At 46.7% G+C, this 21,429-nt stretch overlaps 1 protein-coding gene across 5 annotated transcripts in view; it reads right to left on the reverse strand.

Moving 5' to 3' along the window:
- The window catches only part of Gcn1 (GCN1 activator of EIF2AK4), a 73,558-nt gene that overhangs the window by 26,558 nt on the left and 25,571 nt on the right, over positions 1–21,429 (reverse strand). Inside the window, exons 16-36 of one of the 5 annotated variants that reach the window (XM_008840448.3) lie at positions 19,494–19,586; positions 18,373–18,448; positions 18,071–18,230; positions 16,688–16,877; positions 16,471–16,595; positions 15,573–15,751; positions 14,557–14,650; positions 13,357–13,470; positions 13,037–13,235; positions 11,517–11,663; positions 11,004–11,185; positions 9,945–10,025; positions 9,493–9,636; positions 7,472–7,599; positions 7,129–7,318; positions 6,928–6,998; positions 5,902–6,067; positions 5,157–5,351; positions 2,407–2,653; positions 1,667–1,788; positions 682–796 (exon numbers count right to left, since the gene is read on the reverse strand). In XM_008840448.3, the coding sequence (XP_008838670.1) occupies positions 682–796; positions 1,667–1,788; positions 2,407–2,653; positions 5,157–5,351; positions 5,902–6,067; positions 6,928–6,998; positions 7,129–7,318; positions 7,472–7,599; positions 9,493–9,636; positions 9,945–10,025; positions 11,004–11,185; positions 11,517–11,663; positions 13,037–13,235; positions 13,357–13,470; positions 14,557–14,650; positions 15,573–15,751; positions 16,471–16,595; positions 16,688–16,877; positions 18,071–18,230; positions 18,373–18,448; positions 19,494–19,586 (3,018 nt within the window). Of the gene's footprint in view, positions 1–681; positions 797–1,666; positions 1,789–2,406; positions 2,654–5,156; positions 5,352–5,901; positions 6,068–6,927; positions 6,999–7,128; positions 7,319–7,471; positions 7,600–9,492; positions 9,637–9,944; positions 10,026–11,003; positions 11,213–11,507; positions 11,664–13,036; positions 13,236–13,356; positions 13,471–14,556; positions 14,651–15,572; positions 15,752–16,470; positions 16,596–16,687; positions 16,878–18,070; positions 18,231–18,372; positions 18,449–19,493; positions 19,587–21,429 lie in introns of all 5 variants that reach the window. The other 4 variants (XM_029567191.1, XM_008840438.3, XM_029567192.1 and 1 more) reach the window with 4 other exon arrangements.

A 21,429-nucleotide genomic window follows, 5' to 3' on the forward strand; every position in this document is an offset into this window, starting at 1 on the left:
CATGTGCCAGCGTTGAATCACTCAGCACAGCACTGGCAATTCAGCTGGCTGTAGGGTTAAGGGACACCCAGCCTGCTTCCCTGAAGATCAGAGTAAAAAAAAAGTTCCTGAGGCCTACTGAGCCGTGGGATTCCAGGTGAGGATCAAGTGGTACCGTGCAAAGGCAAGACCAGGACAGGGGAGACCTGCTTTAGTCCTGTGGGTGATATAAGACCAAGTCACTGAATTTCCCTGGCTTCACTTTCCTCATTCACAAATGAGGAGACTCATTTAGAGGCAGGGTCTTTCCTGATCTATGATGTTTCAAACTGTAGGGCAGACAGAGCCTGAAGGACCACAGGGAAAGCCATGTAGGGAGGCCACAAACCCTGGCCTTTCCCAACCAGAGTAGTTTAACTCTGCTTATTCCCTAGTGTCACAGGGTTCCAGATAGCAGCTTTCAAGCCCAGGATTTCCTCAGAGCTGTGCCTCGTGCCACAAGAAACCTGTCTTAGGTGTGAAAGTACACAAAACTATAGCTGGACCAAGCTGCCCAAAAAGCAGTCTTGGCCTTGTCCCTGATGGGGAGCACATCGACAAAACAAGAACTGTAACTACCTGGGCCCCTGCTGAGGCTGATTTTCAGAGTAGCTGATTTTCAGAGTAGGAAGCTGAGACAGAGAGAGAAAACAGTGACCTTACCAGCCTTAGTCCGCCAAGATTCCTCCTCCAGCGCAGCTAACAAGGAAGGCAGCACCAGCTTCACACCGTGAGCACTCAGGTTGCTCATCACAGCTTTGGCACAATCATCTGCAGCCTCAAGGGAGGAGAGAAGACATTCAGGGGTCTCCTTGCCTAAGTAAGAATTCTGATACTAGCCCTAGTGTTCCTACAGTGACATACATACTGGGATCTGTTGTGTTAGCCCCTAGGCCCAGGTCCAGAGGGGCAGCCAAGAACACATCTTATGAGCCAAGTGTGGTACACACCTTTAATCCCAGCACTCCAGAAGTAGAGGCAGGCAGATCTCCCTGAGTTCAAGGCCAGCCTGGTCTACATAGTGAGTTCCAGGCCAGCTGGGGCTACAGGGAGACCCTGTCTCAAAAAGACCAAAAAAATAACAAAAAGAAAATCAACAAAAAACCCACAATGCATCTTTAAAAGCTTAAGTACCCAGAGTTAGGATGACTCAGCAGTTAAGCACTTGCTCCAAAATCATGAGGAATGGAATTCAGATCCCACCACCCATTAAAAAAAAAAAAAAAGAAGGTGTTCTCCACAAATGCTGTAACTCCAGCTCTGAGGGGAACAAAGATTGGAGCATTTGTGGGGCTTGCTAGCTTCTAGCCTAGCTGAGAAAACATGGGCCCCAGGTTCAGAGGAGAGACCCTGCCTCAAAAGGAATAGATGGAAGGTGCTGGAGGAGGCCAACTAACACCTCTTTTAGTGTCCATGTGCACACACGTGCCTATACACTCACAGACCTGTACATGTACACAACATACAAAAATAAATAAAATAATAAAAGCTTCGGTGCCTCAGGGACCAGAGAGAAATCCCTAATAGTAACTACTGTCCCAGGCATAAGTCAAAGGGATTCTAGCAATGGGGGCTTCTGCCCTGGTGAACCCTTGTAATCAGTGACTGCCCTGGGAGCACCATTCTCCCTTACAGCCTCAGGACTTACCTCACGTACGTACTGGTTCCCATCTCCAAAGCATAGTAGCAGATGGGGCAGCACATGAACCACATAGGGCTCAAAGAGCTTCCCCAGCATGGTGCAGAGCATCTCGAAGGCAAACAGGGCTCCTGAGGAGAGAGGGTGAGACAGCTGGGGATGCAGGAGGCCAGCATCCTCCTGCCACCTCCTCAAGCTGTGGTAGATATGGGACTAAAGTATAGCAGCCTCAGTCTCAGTACTCAGGGCAGGGATGTGGCAGAGAGGGGCAGAGAAGGCAGGGAATTGTTCATCACTTCTGGTACCAACAACTAGAAAGGCCAAACTTCTCTCAGCTAAGGTGCTACAGTTAGAAATATTAAAGTCCAGGCCAGAGAGCAGTATGATGGAAGAAGACTATATCTTAGCACTCTGGAGGCTGAGGCAGGAGGCTCACCAAGTTGGAGGCCAGCCTTAGGGAATCCTTACCTTGAAATAGTAAACTTAGACTAGCATGTAGCTCAGTGGTAGAGCACCAATCTAGCATGAGTGAGGCCCGGGGTTCAATTCCCAGTAGCGCAAGAAAGAAAAAGGAAAAAAGTGCAGGCAACCCCACCAAGCTCAGGGCTGAGGGGTCACACACATGGCTTGTTCCTTCTGCAGTACACACTCTCTCGCCTTTCAGCTGGGAAAGAAATGTCAGATTCCTTCCTCTGGCAGTGTGGGCATTGACTTCCTGTGCTGACAGCACCAAGCTCAGAGACACCCACCCTCTCGCCTTCGGAAGTTCTTTTTATCCTGAATGGCATCGGTCAGTGCAGCCATCATCTCCTGCTGCTTCAGAGAGAGGATGCCCAGGCCTTTCACCAGGCCTGCCAGCCCATATGCGGCCCCTTTGCGCTCTGCATACTTGTCTGACTCCAGCAGCTGCTGCATGAGCCGTTGAATCATCCCTCCAGCATCCTCCTTGATGGCAGGTACAAGAGGTGGCAAGCAGCTGGCCACAGACTCCTGGACCTGTGGGAGGGGCCCATCTCATCAATGCAACCAGCTCAATGACAATTGTTTCTGGTGACTATACATTACCCACTGTGCCATGTCCCATCTCAGTCACTGCAATGTCAGTGTCACAAATGTCAGAGAAGCAGTGACATACATGCTCCATCGGAGTGAATATTTCATTCAGTGGCAAGAACATCACCCTACAACACTGTTTCTGGTCTAAACTACAGCTTCTTTGTGTGTGTGCGTGTATGCATGTTTCTGTGCATGTTTGTGTGCACATGTATGGGAGTGGAGGTCAATATCAGGCGCCTTCCTTGATTGCTCTCCATGTTATTTTTTTAATATTTTATTTATTATTTTCATTTTATGTGTATGAGTGTATTGCCTACATGTGTAAAGCGCACCCATGTCAATGCCTGAGGAAGTCAGAAGAGGGGGTCAGATTCCCCTGGAACCAGAGGATGGTTGATAGTCACCATGTGAGCGCTGGGAATCAAACCCAGGTCCTCTGCAAGAACAGTCAGTGCTCTTAACCACTGAGCCATCTCTGTAGCCCCCAACTACAGCTCCTTGAACTGTGGTTCACAACCCCATGAGGGGTTTGTGTAACTCAATGTAGGGGTCATGAGAAATTTGGCAACAGTAAGTTTCTGAATGTGCAATGATCAAAAATTAATTCAAGCCGGGCGTGGTGGCGCACGCCTTTAATCCCAGCACTTGGGAGGCAGAGGCAGGCGGATCTCTGTGAGTTCAAGGCCAGCCTGGTCTACATAGTGAGTTCCAGGACAGCTGGTACTACAGGGAGACCCTGTCTCAAAAAGACCAAAAAAAAAAAAAATTAATTCAAAACCAGATAAGAACCTGAGGTGTTCTTGGAAGTACTCGTAACTTCACTGCTGCTTTGGTTCTGAACACACGACACAGGCACTGTGCCCCGAGGACATCATCACAGCACCAGTGAACACTGCCTAGAGCACCTCAGTTCAAACTCCAGACTACTACACACTAAGAACTTCACACACAATATTTTCTGCTCTTACAGAAACATCATGGCTTAATTACAGAAAACAAAGACTTCTATGTCTCCTTATCATCATTCCTCTGCATGCAAATATCAAATTAGTACATCTTTATGTTAGCACTGTGTCAGAATGCTTGATTTTAAATTGATATTTGAATTGCTGACTTGTTCACAAAAAATTTTTTCTATGAATTTTGGCTAGGAACTAGGACAGAATTTCCAATAATTTCTGAAATAGCCTTAAACATACATCTGCTGGGGAGAGCTGCTAACGAGATAGCTCAGTGGCACTTACCACCAAGCATGATGACCTGGGTTTGATTCCAGGGATCATATGGTGAAAGGAGAGAACATACTCTGCAAGTTGTCCCCTGACCTCCACATGCATGCCATGGCATGGGCCCCCCTCCCACATAAATTAATAGAGAAAATATTTATATAATAATAAATACATCTACCATTTTGTACTATGTATTTAGGCAAAGTGGTATTCTCAGCACTGATGATCATAAAATCAGAAATCAACTCAGAAAAACATTAAAGATGTTCTACATCCTAATTATCTAAAAATAAAGAGGCATACCCATCTCATCAGTATGCAAGTTTTTCATCTTTAATAAATGATAAAATTATAACTAAAGAATTATTTTAAAATAAAATTTGATTTATTATTAACTTGTATATCTATTTTATATACCTGTTTTATATACCTACATACCCAGTGTTGAACAGACAATGTCTCTGATGAAAAGGACTCGTAAAATGAAAAAGCTTAAGAAGCCCTGGTCTAAACAAAGAACCAAGGCCTGGCCCCAAAGTCTGGCCCATCTAGAAGTATGCCATGTGGCCCAGGTCTCTTAGTTCCCAAACTTGTCCAAATCACAGGAGAACTGGGCTGTGCCTGACAGAACCAGGGCCAAGTTGAAGGTATCAAAACCACCCAACCCTACCTTCTAGTCACGCTCAGAAGCCCAACTTGAGTACAGCAGAGCACCATGCTGCCAGCTGCCAGGGTGGGGCCCTTTGGCAGAAGTCAGATTTGCTGACACTTTATTTGACCAGAATTCTGAAACTTGTTTTCAACTGTGACTTTTGTGAGGACACTCTGCAGTATTGGGGATCCAAAATGCCATTCTAGAAATTATATGTAAACGCATGGCTTTCAGCCAAGAAAAAACAAAATCCTTTGCCATGGCTTAAGAGTGGCATTAAAAGTTATCTGCAATACCTAACTAGCACAAGGAGGGCAGAGGTTCAACGTAAATAGAGCCTGTTTTTTTATTTTTTTCTTCAAAATCTCTGTATCATCAGTCCCAGATTTAGTCTAAGTGTATGTACACACACCCTCTAGCAAATAAGCAGAAAAAAGTGAAATATCTAGATTCTTCCTGGAGAGGTGGCTGCTTTCTGACTAGTGAACTCAGCCCCTAGAATCCCAAAGCCTGTCCACAGTGGATCCCCAGTGGATTCATGGGCCCCTGAGATAGGAGGTACCTGCTGGGAGGGGGTAGAGAGGGCAGCAATGAGCTTGGCAACGATGGGTTTCACTTTGGGGTCACTTTTGTCCAGGTGCTTGGCTAAAGAGCCCATCAAGACCACCACACTCTGCCGCACGGCGTCATAGCTGGCATCATTAGGTGCATCCTTCAGGAACTCCTCAAACACTGGCAGCAGCGAGTTGACATTCTCCTAGAAAGGCCAGTCCCCCGAGAGTCACAGGTCACCTCACAGCCTGAATCCGAACAGGCTCAGCTTCAAGGAATGGCCCGAGTCTGGCTCTAGGACAGGCCCCTGGACAAGCCAGTCAACCAGCAATGCTGGCAGGTTTCCCAGTTTTCCAGCAAGCCTTGTAAGAATTTAACATCCTGGGGCTGGAGAGATGGCTCAATGGTTAAGAGCACTGACTATTCTTGCAGAGAACTTGGTTTCGATTCCCAGCACCCACATGGTGGCTATGAACCGTACTTAACTCCAGTTCCAGGGAAATCCGAAGCCCTCTTCTGAACGCCTAGGCATTGCACAACACGGGTGCACTCACATACATGCAGGCAATAAACTCATACACATAAAATAAAAATAACAACTAAAATATTTAAAAAAAAAAAAGAATTTAACATCCTTTTAGGGTCTTTCTGGCACGAAAGAAACACAAATACAATTTCCTACCAGGTGCTCATCAGGATTTCTAGCCCTCAAGTATCTGGGTCATCTGTTCCCCAGATGGCTGAAACCTACTCACCTTCCCATGGGCATTGAGTGTTGCAAGAGCTGCATCTAACATGCACTTCCGGACATCTGGGTTTCGGTCATTGAGGGCATCAGGGACAAAAAACTGAAAGAGTGGCTTCACCTGAGAGCTATCCAAATACTGTGAGAGTTTGTTCAGGGCCAAGGCCAGGCCACACCTGGAAAAGAAGGAGCATGTAGGTGACAAGGGCATCCCATGCTAATGGAATCTATCAGCACACAAAGAGGGACAATGGCAAACACAGCTCTGGGACAGGGCATAGCATAGGGCCCATCATGAAGGACTTGCCCAATGTTCTGAACAAGCCACCTGTCAAAAAAAGACCAACCTATGAGTTTATTTCCGCCATGATTTCCTTGGATAAGGGCCCACTCTACCTCTGTTTCCCTGAATAGGAAAGCAGTGCCTATTCCTCTACTTTAAAGCAGGTTGTAAGAACGGAACATTTGCAAAGACAAAGTAGTAGTATGCTTCTCAGTTGAGGAGTAATAAGAAATTCCTCAAAGCAAAAAAAAAATCTGTGTCTTCTCAGCTGATGGTATGGAAAGAAAAAAAAAAAACCATGATGGGCCAATACAATACTCCACACTAATATACAAGGCCACCCAGGAGTGGAGAATGTGGGTCAGCCCTACTGTTTCAGGAAGACCTCTCTGTGAGAGACAAATGTCTTCCAAGGTCATACCTTACTCCAAGACACCTTCCTAAAACATCAGCTGCTGAAGGAAATTAATATCCACTAAGCAGATCACAATTTGTTAATGGGCTAGTGCCAATGATTTAGGGGGCAGATAAAGAAATTCCCTCCCACGGATGAGGGAACAGAACTAGCTGAAGGCCATACTGAAGGGCACATAGTTGGTAAATGTGGAGCTAGCACTGAACTCAGGTCTCTGACTCAAGGCAGCCTGACGCTTTCCTTCTACTTCCAGCATTATCACATGCTCTCCTTGAAGCACTCATCCCAGCTGGTGCAGCTGAAAAAGACTGAGAATAAGATCGGAACAGGGTTCATACCTGGCTTCCCATTGATCTGGAGGGGATTCTGAAATCACTCGTCCCAAAGCATCCAGCACTGGGGGTGGCCGCTACAAAAGATAGGTGGATAAGTGCCCAAGGGACAGGCCTGGATACCAGGATGGTGAGACAGGCTGAGCAGAGTCCATCTCATCCCCTACCCCCTGCCCCGAGACAACAGCAGCTGCCCAGGTCACTCACATAAAGTTTCTCCTGGTAGATCTCCATGAGTCTGCCCATGACCTCTGCTGCCTGCCGCTGGTATTGTGCCACTGCTTGGGAGAGGGCCTCAGCCCCAGCCTGCCTCACAGCTGCCTCATGATAGATTACATCATCAATCAGCAAGGAGCAGAGATCTGACTGCAGATTGAGGGCCATGGTCGACCAGAGCCTGCAGCAGACCAATGTCCAGACTGGTCAGACAAGGACCTGCAGTATGTGTCCAGAACCCATGCCCTTCCTCACCGGAGGAATACACTGGAATTGTCATTTCCCAAGAAAGAGCAATTGTGGACAGAGAAAGCAGCCACCAGCTGGCTCTCACCTCTCAGCCAGCTTCCGGATCTCATCCTCCTTGTCAAATTTAACCACCCAGAGTCTCCGCAGCAGCTTCAGGCCATTCTTCTCATCAGTGTCTGGTGCTGGCAATACCAGATGGAGCTCCAGCAGCCCCTGGAGGAGGAGAGATTGGACTGTGCAATTCGACCTCTCAGAGGAGGACATGGCCTGCCTCCTTACTTTGCCATCCCAAATACAGCCATTAGTTATGTGCCACTATTTAAAGGTAAACCAACTAAAACTAATTCTAAGTTACTCAGTTGCACTAGCCACGCTGCAAGAGTTCACTAACCACACACAGCTACTGTATCAGAGAGCCCAGGTAGAAAGGATTTCCAACACTTCAGAAAGGTTCATCAGACAGTGCTGGACTAAGAACTGCTGGGAATCAGCTCAAGTGGCTACCTGCTCAGTAGTTTTTGAGGGACTTAGGGTATAGCTCACTGATTCACAGTATGCTTAGCATGTACAAGACCCTGGAGTCAATCCTCAATGCCAAGAAAAAACTTTTTCCCTTCTGTGAAATAATGGTGTAGTTTTTTTTTTGTTTGTTTTTTGTTTTTTTGAGACAGGGTCTCCCTATAGTCCCAGCTATCCTGGAACTCACTATGTAGATCAGGCTGGCTTTGAACTCACAGAGATCTCCCTGCTTCTGCCTCCCGACTGCTGGAATTAAAGGCGTGCGCCACCATACCCGGTGTGACAGTAGAATTTTTAATGCAAAATTAATAACTAAGGGCCGGAGAGATGGCTCAGTGGTTAAGACTGACTGTTCTTGCAGAAGACCTGGATCGAATCCCAGCACCCACATGGTCCATAACTCCAGTTCCAGGGGATCCAACAGCCTCTTCTGTCCTCTGCAGGCATTGTATGACATGGGTGCACTTACCTACATGCAGGCAATATATACATACACATAAAATAAAAATAATAAAATTTTTAAAATTAATAACTGAACTCTAAACAAGACAAAAGCCCAGAAAAGGTGTATCCCTTTACTGAATTTTCAAATTTTTATCTAATGTGTATGAGTGTTTTGCCTGCATATATGTAAGTACACCCATGCATGCAATGTCCACAAAAGTCAGAAAATGGCCCCCTGGAATTGGAATTATGTTAGCTGCCATGTGGATGCTAGGAACCAAACCAAGGTCCTCTGCAAGAGCAGCCAACATTTTTTTTTTTTTTTTGGTCTTTTTGAGACAGGGTCTCCCTGTAGCGAGCAGCCAATACTCTTGACTGCTGAGTCATCTCTAGTCCCCTGTTGGATGAAGTTTTAAGAAAAATCTCCTACACTGCCATAATTTTTTACCAAGTGTCAGTAAACACTGTCAGTAGGAGGAGGGAACCAGCACCTGGGAACTACAGTCTAAAGGTCAGGTAGAAAAGCTAAGCAGAAGTGGAGGGCTGTTATAAGTCAGGCCATGTGATGGTCAGTGGCAATTGTCAACTTGACAGAATCTAGAATCACCTGGGAGATGGTGTCTGGGCAGGCCTGTGCGGGATTATCTTGATTATATTACCTGATCTGGGAAGACTCACCCACTGTGGATGGCACCACTCCCTAGGCAGGGGAACCTGGACTCCAAGAGTGAAGAATGAGCTAAGCAGTAGCATACATGCAGTCACTGCTCTCTTTCTGACTGCAGATGTGATATGAACAGCTGCTTCAAGCTCCTGATTCCTTGACTTCCTCACCATGATGGACTATAACCTGGAACTGTGTAAATAAACCTTCTCTCCCTGAAGCTGCCTCTGTCAGCGTAATTTATCACAGCAACAGGAAACTAGAACAGGCCATCTCTAACAGTACCAGGAGTCACATTCCAGCTTGGTAAGTACATGGTGGACAATGATAACATCATTAAGCTTAGAAGAACCCCCAACCCACCCTATAACCTCCTCCCTTTGCCTCCTGGGCCTGCCATGAAGGTAAAGGACATTTTGTCAAATGCTCATCACAGAGCTCCAACACTTGCACAGAGCAACAAGGGCATGTGCACGCACCCGGAGTGCAGTCTCCCGCACACTGGCACATGAGGACTGCAAGGCACAGAGCAGCACGTCTACCTCCTCCTGCTCCGCAAAGGCACAGCCATCCTCACCACTGCTGCTGGCACACAGGGTGGTCAGTGTGTCTGAGGCTAGAACCTGAGGATGACATCAATGCAAAGTTTAGTTCAGCAAGCTACTCACCTCATGAGCTGGATGATGGGCTGGGTGGGGGGCCCATAGAGGGCTCTGAACTGCAAAAACCCACCCCATAGCCTCTCTAGGGCTAAAACCCCAAGAGTCAAGCCAGGCTAGCAGCAGGACCCAAGGAAATGCCTCACAACTCAGAACAGTAGCCCTTCTATAAAAAAAGGGCTAAGAGAGAACTAAGACTTAATTACTCATCCCAGAGTCTGAAGTCAGAGTCACAAAATGCCACAGCATAGGCCAACTGGAAAGCAGATCACCTGTAGGCGAGGGGAGCCTGTCCCAATCACCCAAGTCAGAAGACGCAGCATGGCCACTCGAGGCAGCAACTCTGGGCCACTCTGGGAGACAACAGGAAACAAGTTGGGGTGATCTTGTTAAAGGTCTGTATAGCATGCCTACAACCAATCAACTGGCATTTTCTCACCCATAGGAGACTATTCTGGGTCATAGAATATACTCAATCATTGTAGAAACTTCACTAGGTTTAGATACAAAGTCCACAGGTACTAACCTAGCCCATCATAATCACTAGAAATTAAATATAAATAAATTCTAAAGCTTGCTTGAAATTCCCAGAGTGTGAAATACAGGTGGACGGTGAACCTAAGAAGAGGTACTGAACTTCACAAGTAAGGAAAGAAATATAAAATAAAACACATCAATAAGGCCAGTGTCATGGTGCACGCCATTAAATCCCAGCATTCAGGAGGGAGAGGTGGGTGAATCTCTGTTTGAGGTCAGCAGATCTCTGAGGGTTTGAGGCCAGCCTGGTCTACACAGTGAGTTCCAGGCCAGCCAGGGCTATATAGTTGAGACCATGTCTCAAAATAAAACAAAACAAAAACAAAAACAAACCATCAGTAGGCTGGAGATGGCTCAGCAGTTAAGGGTGAGCACTGGCTGCAGCTCTTCTGGAGGACCCAGGTTCAGTTCTCAGCACCCACTTGCAAGTAACACCTACCCATACCTTCTTCTGACCTCAGGCATGCATGTGGTACACTTACATACATGCAGGCAAAACATTCATACATATAAAATAGAAATAAGTCTTAAAAAAAATCAGATACATCAATAGGTAATGAGTTAAATACAGTGCATGCAGCCAGCAAAAATTAATGTTCAAATATATTGATGGATGGAAACCTTTGTAGATAGTCATATCAAAGAAGCAAAGCCCATCACATTATGTGGGTTACTGCTATCAGTACAACACCTTCTACTTCCCTACCAGAACTACTCAAGAGTCAGGAAATGTTGCAAACGCTTGCCTCCCCAAAGCCCCTCAAGCCAAGGGGAGAGCAGAGCTCCCTGCCAACCTCATCTACCCGCCCAGGTGGAGTGTCAGGGGAGGCCCTGAGCTGAGCATGGATGGTGAGGATCTGAAGAATCTGGGCCATCTGCTCCTCCTCCTCCTCGCTGTGGTAGGGCATCTCAGTGAGCACCATCTTTAACATCGGGAAGACCAAGGAGAAGGCTGGTGCAGACAGGGGTGCAGCATCTGTGAGAGCAAGCATCAGACCGGTTCCTGAGGGCATGATTGTACAGGTGTAAGGCAAATGGGGAGGAAAGCTGGAAGCCTTTCTGATACCAAGCACAATGCCAGGAAGGGCTAGTAGCTCAGTGCTAAAACTAATCCTACTTCTACCCCCAAAACTTGCCCAGTTCCAGAATGTGAAATTCAATAAGAGAAGTAGCCGAGGTAAACCAAGGTCAGATTAATTGGAGGCCAAGGGTGAAGCCCAGGTGTAGCTCTAAGTCCTGCATCACTGCCCACATCATCTCACACCACCCTGTGACTTGGTGCCACCCCCGACCCTTACCTGGCTCACCCTTGCCCATCCTGCTGGTGATGGTGTGGGTGTGCAGCAATGTCACTGCCCTTTTCACGGCCACTGAAAGCTCTTCTTGGCACCAGGACTTATCCAGAGCACACTCTGGCTTCAGCAGGCGCAGTGTTACATGGCTCACCAAAGTGCCTGTGAGAAGAAACCCAGCAGAGATGACCCATACAAAGGCCAGGCTCAGGACAGAGGCAGTCTTGTGCCTCTATCATTTCTGCTCTGCCAAAATGTCAACTTAATTTCTTACCTAATCTTGATAAGAGCATCACAGAGAAGAGAGGTAGGCAAGAGCTGCCCTTTTGGGCTTTTTTGGAGAGGTGACATTTGTTTTGGGACAGGGTCTCACTATATAGCCCCAGCTGGCCTAGGACTTGGGATCTTCCTGCCTTTACCTTCCAAGTGTTGGGATTACAGGTATGCAGCACTGTATCTGGCAGAGCTGCCTTTCTGATACTGAAGAAATGGGTGTACTGAGAGAAGGCACAAGCCACTCAGTTATTCTCACCAAAGAAAAGTTCTACCTGCATGGTTCCTCCACCAGTCAGTGAGGTAACACTTCTGGCAGGTTCCACATATACCAACTGACTTTTCTACTCAGAACAATTTGCAGATTCCAGCCTCACTCATGGGAGCATTCCCTTTAGGCTAGGAAGAAAGTCTGCTTAAAGTCAGCAAACAACGCACAAAACCAAGGCCACCAAAACTCCCAGCCTCCTACTTGGCTGTTGTTTCTTCAGAGCTAACAGAGAGCTAAAGGTCACAGAGACCTGTGATCACCACTGACATGTGGTTGCTCAGGAGCTTTAGGCACGATGACCAACCATGACTCACCAAACTATTCTCACTGTCACTAAGCTCCTGACTTCAGTTTTTTGTTAAGGCTTATTTTTTGTTTTGTTTCGAGACAGGGTCTTCCTGTAGCCCCAGCTGGTCTGAAACTTGCTATATAGACCAGGCTAGACTCAATCTCACAGAGATCTGCCTGCCTATGCCTCCCAAATGCTGGGACTTAAAAGGGTGTGCCACCCCTTTAATCTGCTACTGAGGGCTAGGAGCGTGGCTCAGTTAGCAGAGCACTTGCCTAGCCTATGCTAGGTCCTGGGTTTGATTCCCCAGCACTACAAAAACAAAGGAAAGAGGAGACAGAATAGCATCTACTTTAGAAAGCACAACAGTCAAGGCTAAGATGTAGCTCAGCTATACAGCACTTAACCAGCACATGACGCCCTGGATTTGGTCCCCAGCACCAAAACAAAATTAAACTACTACAGAAAGATAAGATGCTGTTCCTCAGAAAAGGTAGAGAGGATGCAAAAATGAAGAGAAGAAGCAACACTATATCACTCCTGAGCATATTCAGTTTAAGGTTCCATAGGCTGCTTCCATGTAGAAACAAAATTCAGCAGCTTAGGTTGTCACGTGCCTTCCTATAGCACCCACAGGAATCCCCACCGAGTCGTTCTGAAACTGCTCTGATAGGATCCCACAGCCAGCAAACAAAAACTAACCCAAGGCCTTGAGCCTAGGAGGCATGACACAGGCAGCCAAGGACAGGAAGGGGCTCTTGATCCTGGGAGCAGCCAGGGGAGATTTCAACAAGGGCAGGAAGGAGTCCATCAAAACAGGGATGTACTGGGTCAGGCCACGTGGGTTCTTGGTCATGATGGCATCCAATAGTCCTAGTGCTGCTTCCAGCTCCCCATCCAGCTGCAAGAAGAGTCACCCAGAGAAAAGGTCAGGAGGGCACACTCTGGGACAGCAAAAGAGCAGGGTTGGGTTGCCCAGTGTCCTTTGGCACTGGCATGTCGTGGTGATAGCCGCCACTCACCTCCTGAAGCCGCCTCCGGATTTGCGCCTCCTTGTCCAGCTGGGCCTGCAGCATCTCCCTCTGCTTGCTAGTCAGCTGCACCTCTTCTTTTATGCCTTTCTTCTTCTTTATCTCCTGAAGGGCCAGGGTCAGCAAACCAATTCTATCTCCAAGGAACAGATCTGCCTCCCCACCAGAAGAAAGCAAGCTTGCTTCCAAAAGGAACACCAGGCCAGTTCCAAGTCTGGGACTAGGGTCCCCAAGTCCACCACATGTCCTCCCTCACTCCCACAAAGTCCACTGGATGCCTACAGACTGGAGATAGCAGTAAAGAAGCAATTTTTAAAAAACTGGATTCTCTGCTAAAAAAAAAAAAAAAAAAAAAAAAAAAAAAAAAGGCAAGGAGAGAAATAAATATGTTAGAGAATTAAAGTTCCCCCAATGATCTCCAAAGGGTGTTCAAAACTTTGGACTATCCTCAGACCCACCCCACAGTATAAGTTGAAGTCTGCACAGAGCCTGCTCAGATGGCCAGAGAAGATACAGCAGAGAAATCACTCACACTTTCAACAAGCATTTATTGATCACCTACATCATGCCAGGCACTGTTCTAGATGCTAGAGATACTGGGGAGAAAGATGAAATCTCTCCCCTCACGGAGCTCACAATCTAGCTGGTAAAGGTAGACAAGAAACAAGTAAACAAATACAAAAACAGAATGACTGTGGTGCATGAGAAATGTTATGAAAGCATTACGCCAGGAAGAGAGTGGGGTATACTGTGGAAGGCAGGCAGGGATCCCTTCTCCGAGAAGGGCATGTGTGAGATGAGATGTGGAAGACAAGAACCACTCAGCTTTGAAAAGACCAAGGGCTGAAAAACGCAAGAGCCTATGCACACTACTTTTGTCAGAGCCAGCTCTGTTCAAAGCTTTGTCAGTCAACTTGGGATGCCCCAGCGGCTCCATCCACGGCACCAGGTCCAGCACCTGCTATAAGATCAAGACGGGGCCTGGTCTTCAAGAAGCTGAGGCAGGCAGGGGAAGCCACAGAGGAATGGTAGAGTACTAGAGAGGACCAGGGACAATTCAAGGGAGGGTAGCAGAGGAGTGTGCCATGGGCCTCGGCATGATCCAGGGGTGCGGTCTACATGCAGTAGAGACAGCCAACAGCCTGAAGCTATCAAGCTCAGCCATCTCAGGAGATGCTTCTATGGACTCACCTCCTTCAGCTCCAGCTCAATGATCTGTTCCTTAAAGGAGTAGGCTTTGTTTTCTCGCTTCATGTTGGCCTTTTTTATGCTATCCTGCTGTGCACTGAAACAGAGGGGGTGGTCAGTCATCTTGAAAAGAGCCACCAGACCGGCCCTCAGCCTCCTGATAGGCATGAAATCCTAGACTGCTAGTGTATGTGTATGCGTTGATGCCAGATATATGCATGTGTGTTTTCACATGTGCATGTAGAAGCCAGAGGCTGACTTTAGGTACCTTCCTCTAATCACTCTCCACTTTATTTTTTGAGACAGAGTCACTCGCCATTTTGGCTAAGCTGACCAGCCAGGAGGCTCCTGCTCCACCTATCTGCCCAACTTCAGCATTGAGGTTATAGGCATATAATACCACACTCAGATTTTTTTGGAGGGGTGGGGAGAGGATTTTTTGAGACAGAGTCACCCCCAGCTGGCCTGGAACTCACAAAGACCCAGCTGCCTCTGCCTCCCGAGTGCTGGGATCAAATGTGTGCCATCATCCCCGGCCACATTCAGCTTTTTATGTGGGTGCTGGGGATTCATACTCAGGTCCTATCTGCACAGTAAGCACTTTACTCAGCCATCTTCTCAGCTTGGTTTTCGTTTGCTTTTTGTTTTGGGGTTTTTTTTTGCTTTCTGGAGACAATGTCTCAGTGTTCACACAGTCTATATAATTCAGGATGGCCTCCAACTTACAATTTTACCTCAGTCTCCAAAGTATGGGATTACAGGTATGTACCACCACACCCAGCTCCCAGTTAGCTTTTAAGTGCTATGTACCACAGCAGTGTCAGATCCTAGAAATACTGGTATCTAGAGCCTAAGCACCAGGCCTGAAACACAGCAGGTATTTGTCCAATGAATGGACTGGTGGTTTTGCCTTGTCCCTACAATAACCCTAACAAAGATGTCTCCATCAAAAAGGCAAGAAAACCAGAGCTGGGGAAGGGAAGGTAACCAAACCAACAAAAGAGCCACTGGCATCTTACCTCTGGATGATAGATTTGTCAAACAGCTCCCCGGCAGGGGTCTGCATGATGGCAAACTCCTCCCGAGTCACAAGACGCAGTGCAGGGTTCTGTATGGAGGCGGTGATAGTGCTGATAAGCTGCGGGAGGACCCGGTCAGGGGACAGGATGGAAAGGGAGCCCATGGCGTTCATGGAAGACTGCCAGACAAACAGATATGGTCAGTCTATACCCTGGCTGGCACCAGAGTAGGGTCCTGCAGTGCCCAAATGCCCCTTGCAGTGGCTCTCTTTCTGCCTCGTACTTTCTGAGTAATTCTCAACAAGAGTGGACATCTATAGCTTGAGCCTGCCTTACTTAACAAGCCTTTTACCACTTGGTCTACTAAAAACACTCTGATGGTCCAGACAGAGCTGCATCAGCCTTTCCAATGCCAGGCATGTAACCCCAACGAGGATAGTCTCAGGAATGAACACAGGAACCAAGCCAGGTTCATGGGGCTCATGAGACCCGAAGTCAGTTTATGTTATTGGAAGGTGTGTGCTTTCCTGATAGGGCTGGTAGAGGGACAAAGTGTGAGCCTGCAACTCTAACCTTCTCACCAGCAAATATGAGAATGCAGGCCACAGCATGGAAAGCGGAGATGAATGACTACTGATGGATCAGATGGAGTACTAGAAGATAGACAGCACCAGCCGAGACCTGTAGCACCAGCCTAAGCTACTCACCTTCTTGGTAAAGAAGGCCCTAAGTTTCCTTTTGTGCTAAAATCAATTTGGATTTGTCACTTAAAATCAAGGGTCCAAGCCTACATTTCACTACTCTTTCCTGAGTGTCTTCGAATCATCACTTCTTGCACCCTGAAAGTGGAGTCTCCCAGCGCTAACCTGAGTCCAAAACCAGCTCACACACTCATTACCTGGCTCAGTGGATTCTGTGTAGTGATTCTGGGGATGATCTGATCCAGGTGCCTGGTGATGAAGGCTTCAGGGTCAATCTTCATTCTGGCGAGAAGTGCTGGCCAAAGTCCAGACTGTACTGCCACTGAAGGAGAAAGGGTCCGTGAAGCCATCTGCCTGGCCTGCTGTCACACAGCCCAATGCCCTACCTCTCCCACTGCCACCACAGCAACAGACCTAAGGATGGGTGGTGGGAGACGATCAGCATCTCCCGGGCCAGCTGCTCAGCGCTAGTGACATCACCCTTGAGCCCTGGAACCCCAGAGATGACACACAGAGCTTCCTGAAGGACCCGTGGAGGCACATAGGTCTTGCCCATTTCAGTTATCTCCCCAGCATCTGTCACAAGAATCTCCAAGGGCAGCACCTGCAGAGAGACAAGGCATGAGTCCCCATTGCTCAGCACCCTGTACAGATGTAGCATACAGAGACATTTATGCCTCTTATGCTATCATCTGGGCTTCTGCCTGTCCTGGCACCCATGGGCTGTATAGATGTGCCTGGAAGGGCAAATCACCCATAACCCTAAAAAAGCCTAAGGGGATGCCAGGCATGGTGACGCACCCCTTTAATCCCAGCACTTGGGAGGCAAAGGCAGGTGGATCTCTGTGAGATCGAGGCCAGTCTGGTCTCCACAGCAAATCCAGGCCAGCTTGATAAGACCCTCTCTCAAAAAGTTTAAAAAAAAAAAAAACAACACAAACACAAACACACACATACACACACACACACACACACACACACACACACACACAAAAAAAAAAAAAAAAAAAAAAAAAAAAAAAAAAAAAAAAAAAAAAAAAAAAAAAAAAAACCTCCCAAAAAACACAAAAACCAAAAAAAAAAAAAAAAAAAAAAAAAAAAAAAAAAACCTAAGGGGAAAAGAATGAATTAGAAAAACTGGTCCTGGAGACCTAGGCCAAGCCTACAAATCTATCACTGACCCATCCACCTCAAGCAGGTTTAGGCTTAGGGAAGAAAACAGTGAGCCTGGTCCCTACAGTGCTGACAGGGGCCAGGCCTTTGGTGTGCATTCCTGATTCTTCCTGCCACAAACAGCTTATCTTACCCCCAATGGCTCACATAAAGCAAGAACTATAAGCCCTACCTGCCTTAAAAGGTACTGTGGGGTGCCAGGTGTGGTGACGCACACCTTTAATCCCAGTACTTGGGAGGCAGAGGCAGGCAGATCTCTGTGAGTTCAAGGCCAGCCTGGTCTACATAGTGAGTTCCAGGACAGCTGGGGCTACAGGGAGACCCTGTCTCAGAAGGAAAAAAAAAACGGGAGAATGAGTGTGTTTAAAGTAACAACAAATTATTAAGTATCTTAAAACAAAGAGAAAATCTCCAAAGCTATTTTGAACTACATATCAAAGGCATGGGAAAAGGAAAGTCTCTAAAAAGAGAGGAATTATATGAAAGATGGTACCAGAGCTTAAGGGTAAGGCAGAAAGTTTTGGCATCACAATCTGAGAGAATAGCCCAGCTAGAACCTACACCATAAACAGGTTAGCTATAAACAAGTTGACTGAGCAGGTCCAAGAGCCCAGATCCTCTTACCTTGTGAGAATTGAGAACAGTCTTCAGCTCCTCTAAGAGGCCATAGGCCACCTTAATGCCCCCAAGAGAAGACAACAGCTTCCGAACTGTCTGCTGAGCCTGCCTACGCACATGCCAGGTTCGGCTCAGGAGCACAGCCACCAGGACCCGATAGTACTGTCTGCAAGGACAAAGACAGACAGTCTTGGGGAAACCCAGGGTATGGCTTTTCACAGTCAACCTGTCACACACCCCACTCCTCAGGCTTCTGATGGGATTTGCTTTGTTTGGTCCAAGAGACAAGAAAAGCAAGCCTCACGTACTGAACTTTGCCGCCGGTGAGTCTATGCGGGTGGTCAAGGAAAAGCCTCTCAGTCAAATGGAGCACAGTACAAAGGGCTGTGAGGGAAAGAAACAGTGGAAGTATTTTTAAAATAAGTAAGTGGGGCTGGTGAGATGGCTCAATCAGATAAACAAGCTTGCCACTAAGACTGAGTTTAATCCCTGAACCCATGATGGAAGGAGAGAACCAACTTGGCCAAGTTGTCCTCTGACTTTCAAAAACACACACACACACACACACACACACACACACACACACACACACAGTAAATGGATTAATTTAATTAAACTAAACTAAGTAACTCTATGTATTCTTCTCCACCCCCCAAAGAGTTGGAATGAACTAAAAAATTAACACCAAAATGTAAATGTGATTATTACTAGATATTAAATTACAGCTCATATGCATACACACCCTCTTATATATATATATATAAAACATAAAGGATCCAGATGTAGTGGATAAAAGTGGTTATCTATGACCAGGAGAATGAGTGACCAGAAATCAAAGAGGGAGGTAGTTTTCAGTATAGACTCTCTTGTGTCTTTTATTTTTGAAGGATACGAATTCAGTTCTTAATCAAAAGCTAACCAAAAAAAATTTTTTTTAAGTCGGGAAGTGACTAACAGTTGTAGCTCATTAATAGGATGTTGTGATTCGTGAGTCAAAAGACTTCAAATCAAATTAGCAGCAGACTCCTCTAAGGCAACCTAGAATTTTACACATATATTTAGAGATAGCTGCTCCTTTTCTGCCAGGATAGAACTAATAGTTCCTGTATCTTCTGGTGGGGGAGTAGAGTCTGCCACAACCCACTAGCACTTAACATAAGAAAACCCCAGACAGCACCAATTACCCATTCAGCTGTAATTACAGCTAATATCTCAGTTCCATGAACGTCACTGGTATCTCTACAGTCCTCCCAGATACCCCTCTTACTGAGCCTGACACTCCCACAGGAATGAATTAATTGAGACAATAGCCAAGCTGTTGGCCAGATCACTGTAGTCTGGGCTTTTGCAGAGTTGCCTGGTCAAGCAGGTGGTCAGGGAAGGGTCCTCTCTGAAGACCCGCCAAAAGACTTAACTCTGAATAACTCACCATCCTCTGAAGCCATGAGCAAAAATTTCTCAGAAGTGAAAATCTGCTTCTTTTCATCCACGACCAGCTGCCAAAAATTGCTCAGTCTGGCCTCTGCAAGAAATAGAAGGTCACTCCATGACACAGTGTTCCATGTGCCCTAGCACTTGGCCCCTCCATGCTGAAGTTGCTGAGCAGGCTCTGTGAAAGACTCTAATCATATAGAGCATTTCTAGGCTCACTGTTTTGTTTTAAGACCAAATTTCAGTCCTTCTGGCCTCACTTCTGGTTTGGAAAAACTTCAGGGTTCCCTATTAGCCTGCAGAATCCTAGTAGGCAGCTTCTCCTCCAGAATTCCCACCTACCCAGACACCTAGCTAGAGTGCCTGAGGGTCACACACTGTTGCTCTTCCTCCCTTTTCCTGGCTGGGGCTGTTTAATTGCATGTAGCCATTCCTTCATGAGAGTAACATCCTTCTGGGCCCTCAGGGATCTAGTTTAAATGCTTCCTCCTTCATGAAATCTTTCCCAACACTCATTCCCTAAGCTAAAACACTCCTTCAAAACAGCTCTAATGGCACCTATTTCACTAAACCTATAGGCAGTTTTTGCATCTCCTTGCTCCTAATATAGAATGTGCACTCTGAAAATTTGATGAAGTTAGTCACATTTATCTTTGTATTCCCAAGGTAGCCAAGGGCCTTGGCATGTGTATAGTGGACAAACAATAACATGCATGTGGAGAGGTGGGTCCTAGTCCTTAACACAAGAACAAAGCCAGATAAAGGCACAAGCAGAAAGAGAGACTGCTATAATTTGGATAGATGTTGCCCACCTCCAAAGGCCCATGTTAAAGATTTGGTCCTGGGGCTGGAGAGATGGCTCAGCAGTTAAGAGCACCGACTGCTCTTGCAGAGGACCCGGGTTTGATTCCCAGCACCCACATGGCAGCTACAAACTGTCCTTAACTCCAGTTCCAAGGGGAATCCGACACCCTCTTCTGACCTCCGTGGCACTGCACGACATGGGTACACTCACAAACATGTAGGCAATACACTCATACACATAAAATAAAAATAAAATAACTCCAGTTAAGGGGAATCCGACACCCTCTTCTGACCTCCGTGGCACTGCACGACATGGGTACACTCACAAACATGTAGGCAATACACTCTCACACAGAAAATAAACATAATAAACATTTACAAAATAAACAGCATACTATGTTTCTTTCTCAGCCTTCAACACAATGTGTAACTATTCAATCATTTGGGAGACTCGTAATGTTGACCTGTTCCATGAGGACAGCAAGGATGCTTCTCTGATCATACCTACCACTATACACCTAGCACCTAGTACTACTGAACACAGCAGGTGTCAACAAATCTTTCAGCGAACCAATGAACACAAATCTCAGGAAATTCTCCCACTTTGGCAAAGGAGCTTGCCCATCGTTATTCCTGCAATGTAGCCAAGCTGGCCAAGTGGCTGCTTGCTATCTGAAGGTGCTGAAGCTCACCTGGGTGCCAAGTGGCTGAGTGCCAGCTTGGGAATAAGCCTGGTGAGGCATTTTGGCCACAATTCCCTCTTCTCTGTGAACTGCGGGGGATGGCAGTCTCAAGGGTACCACAGAGCTGGACCAAAGGGCAAAATAATGGCTTACAGCTCTGCAGGTGAGGTTAACGCTTACTAAACTGCAATAGCTAACTGACTGCCCCAATTCAAAAATCAAATTAGTGAGCAGGAGAGAGAAATAGGTGGTGTTTTCCTACCACCACAATGTGCCACTTTGTATGATGAATTTCTAGTTCCAGGGGATAGACTGGCAAAACAGGCAAGTGGTTTAATGTTGTCAACTGTATATTCCCCAAAGCCGACTGACACATATACCAAGTCAGAATTCCCATCTTTAAATAATAAAGCATCCCAACTGTTTTTTTTTTTTCCTAATCAAAAG

The sequence above is a fragment of the Nannospalax galili genome, unplaced genomic scaffold, assembly GCF_000622305.1.
Source record: "Nannospalax galili isolate Female #2095 unplaced genomic scaffold, S.galili_v1.0 scaffold911, whole genome shotgun sequence".
Classification (NCBI taxonomy): domain Eukaryota; kingdom Metazoa; phylum Chordata; class Mammalia; order Rodentia; family Spalacidae; genus Nannospalax; species Nannospalax galili.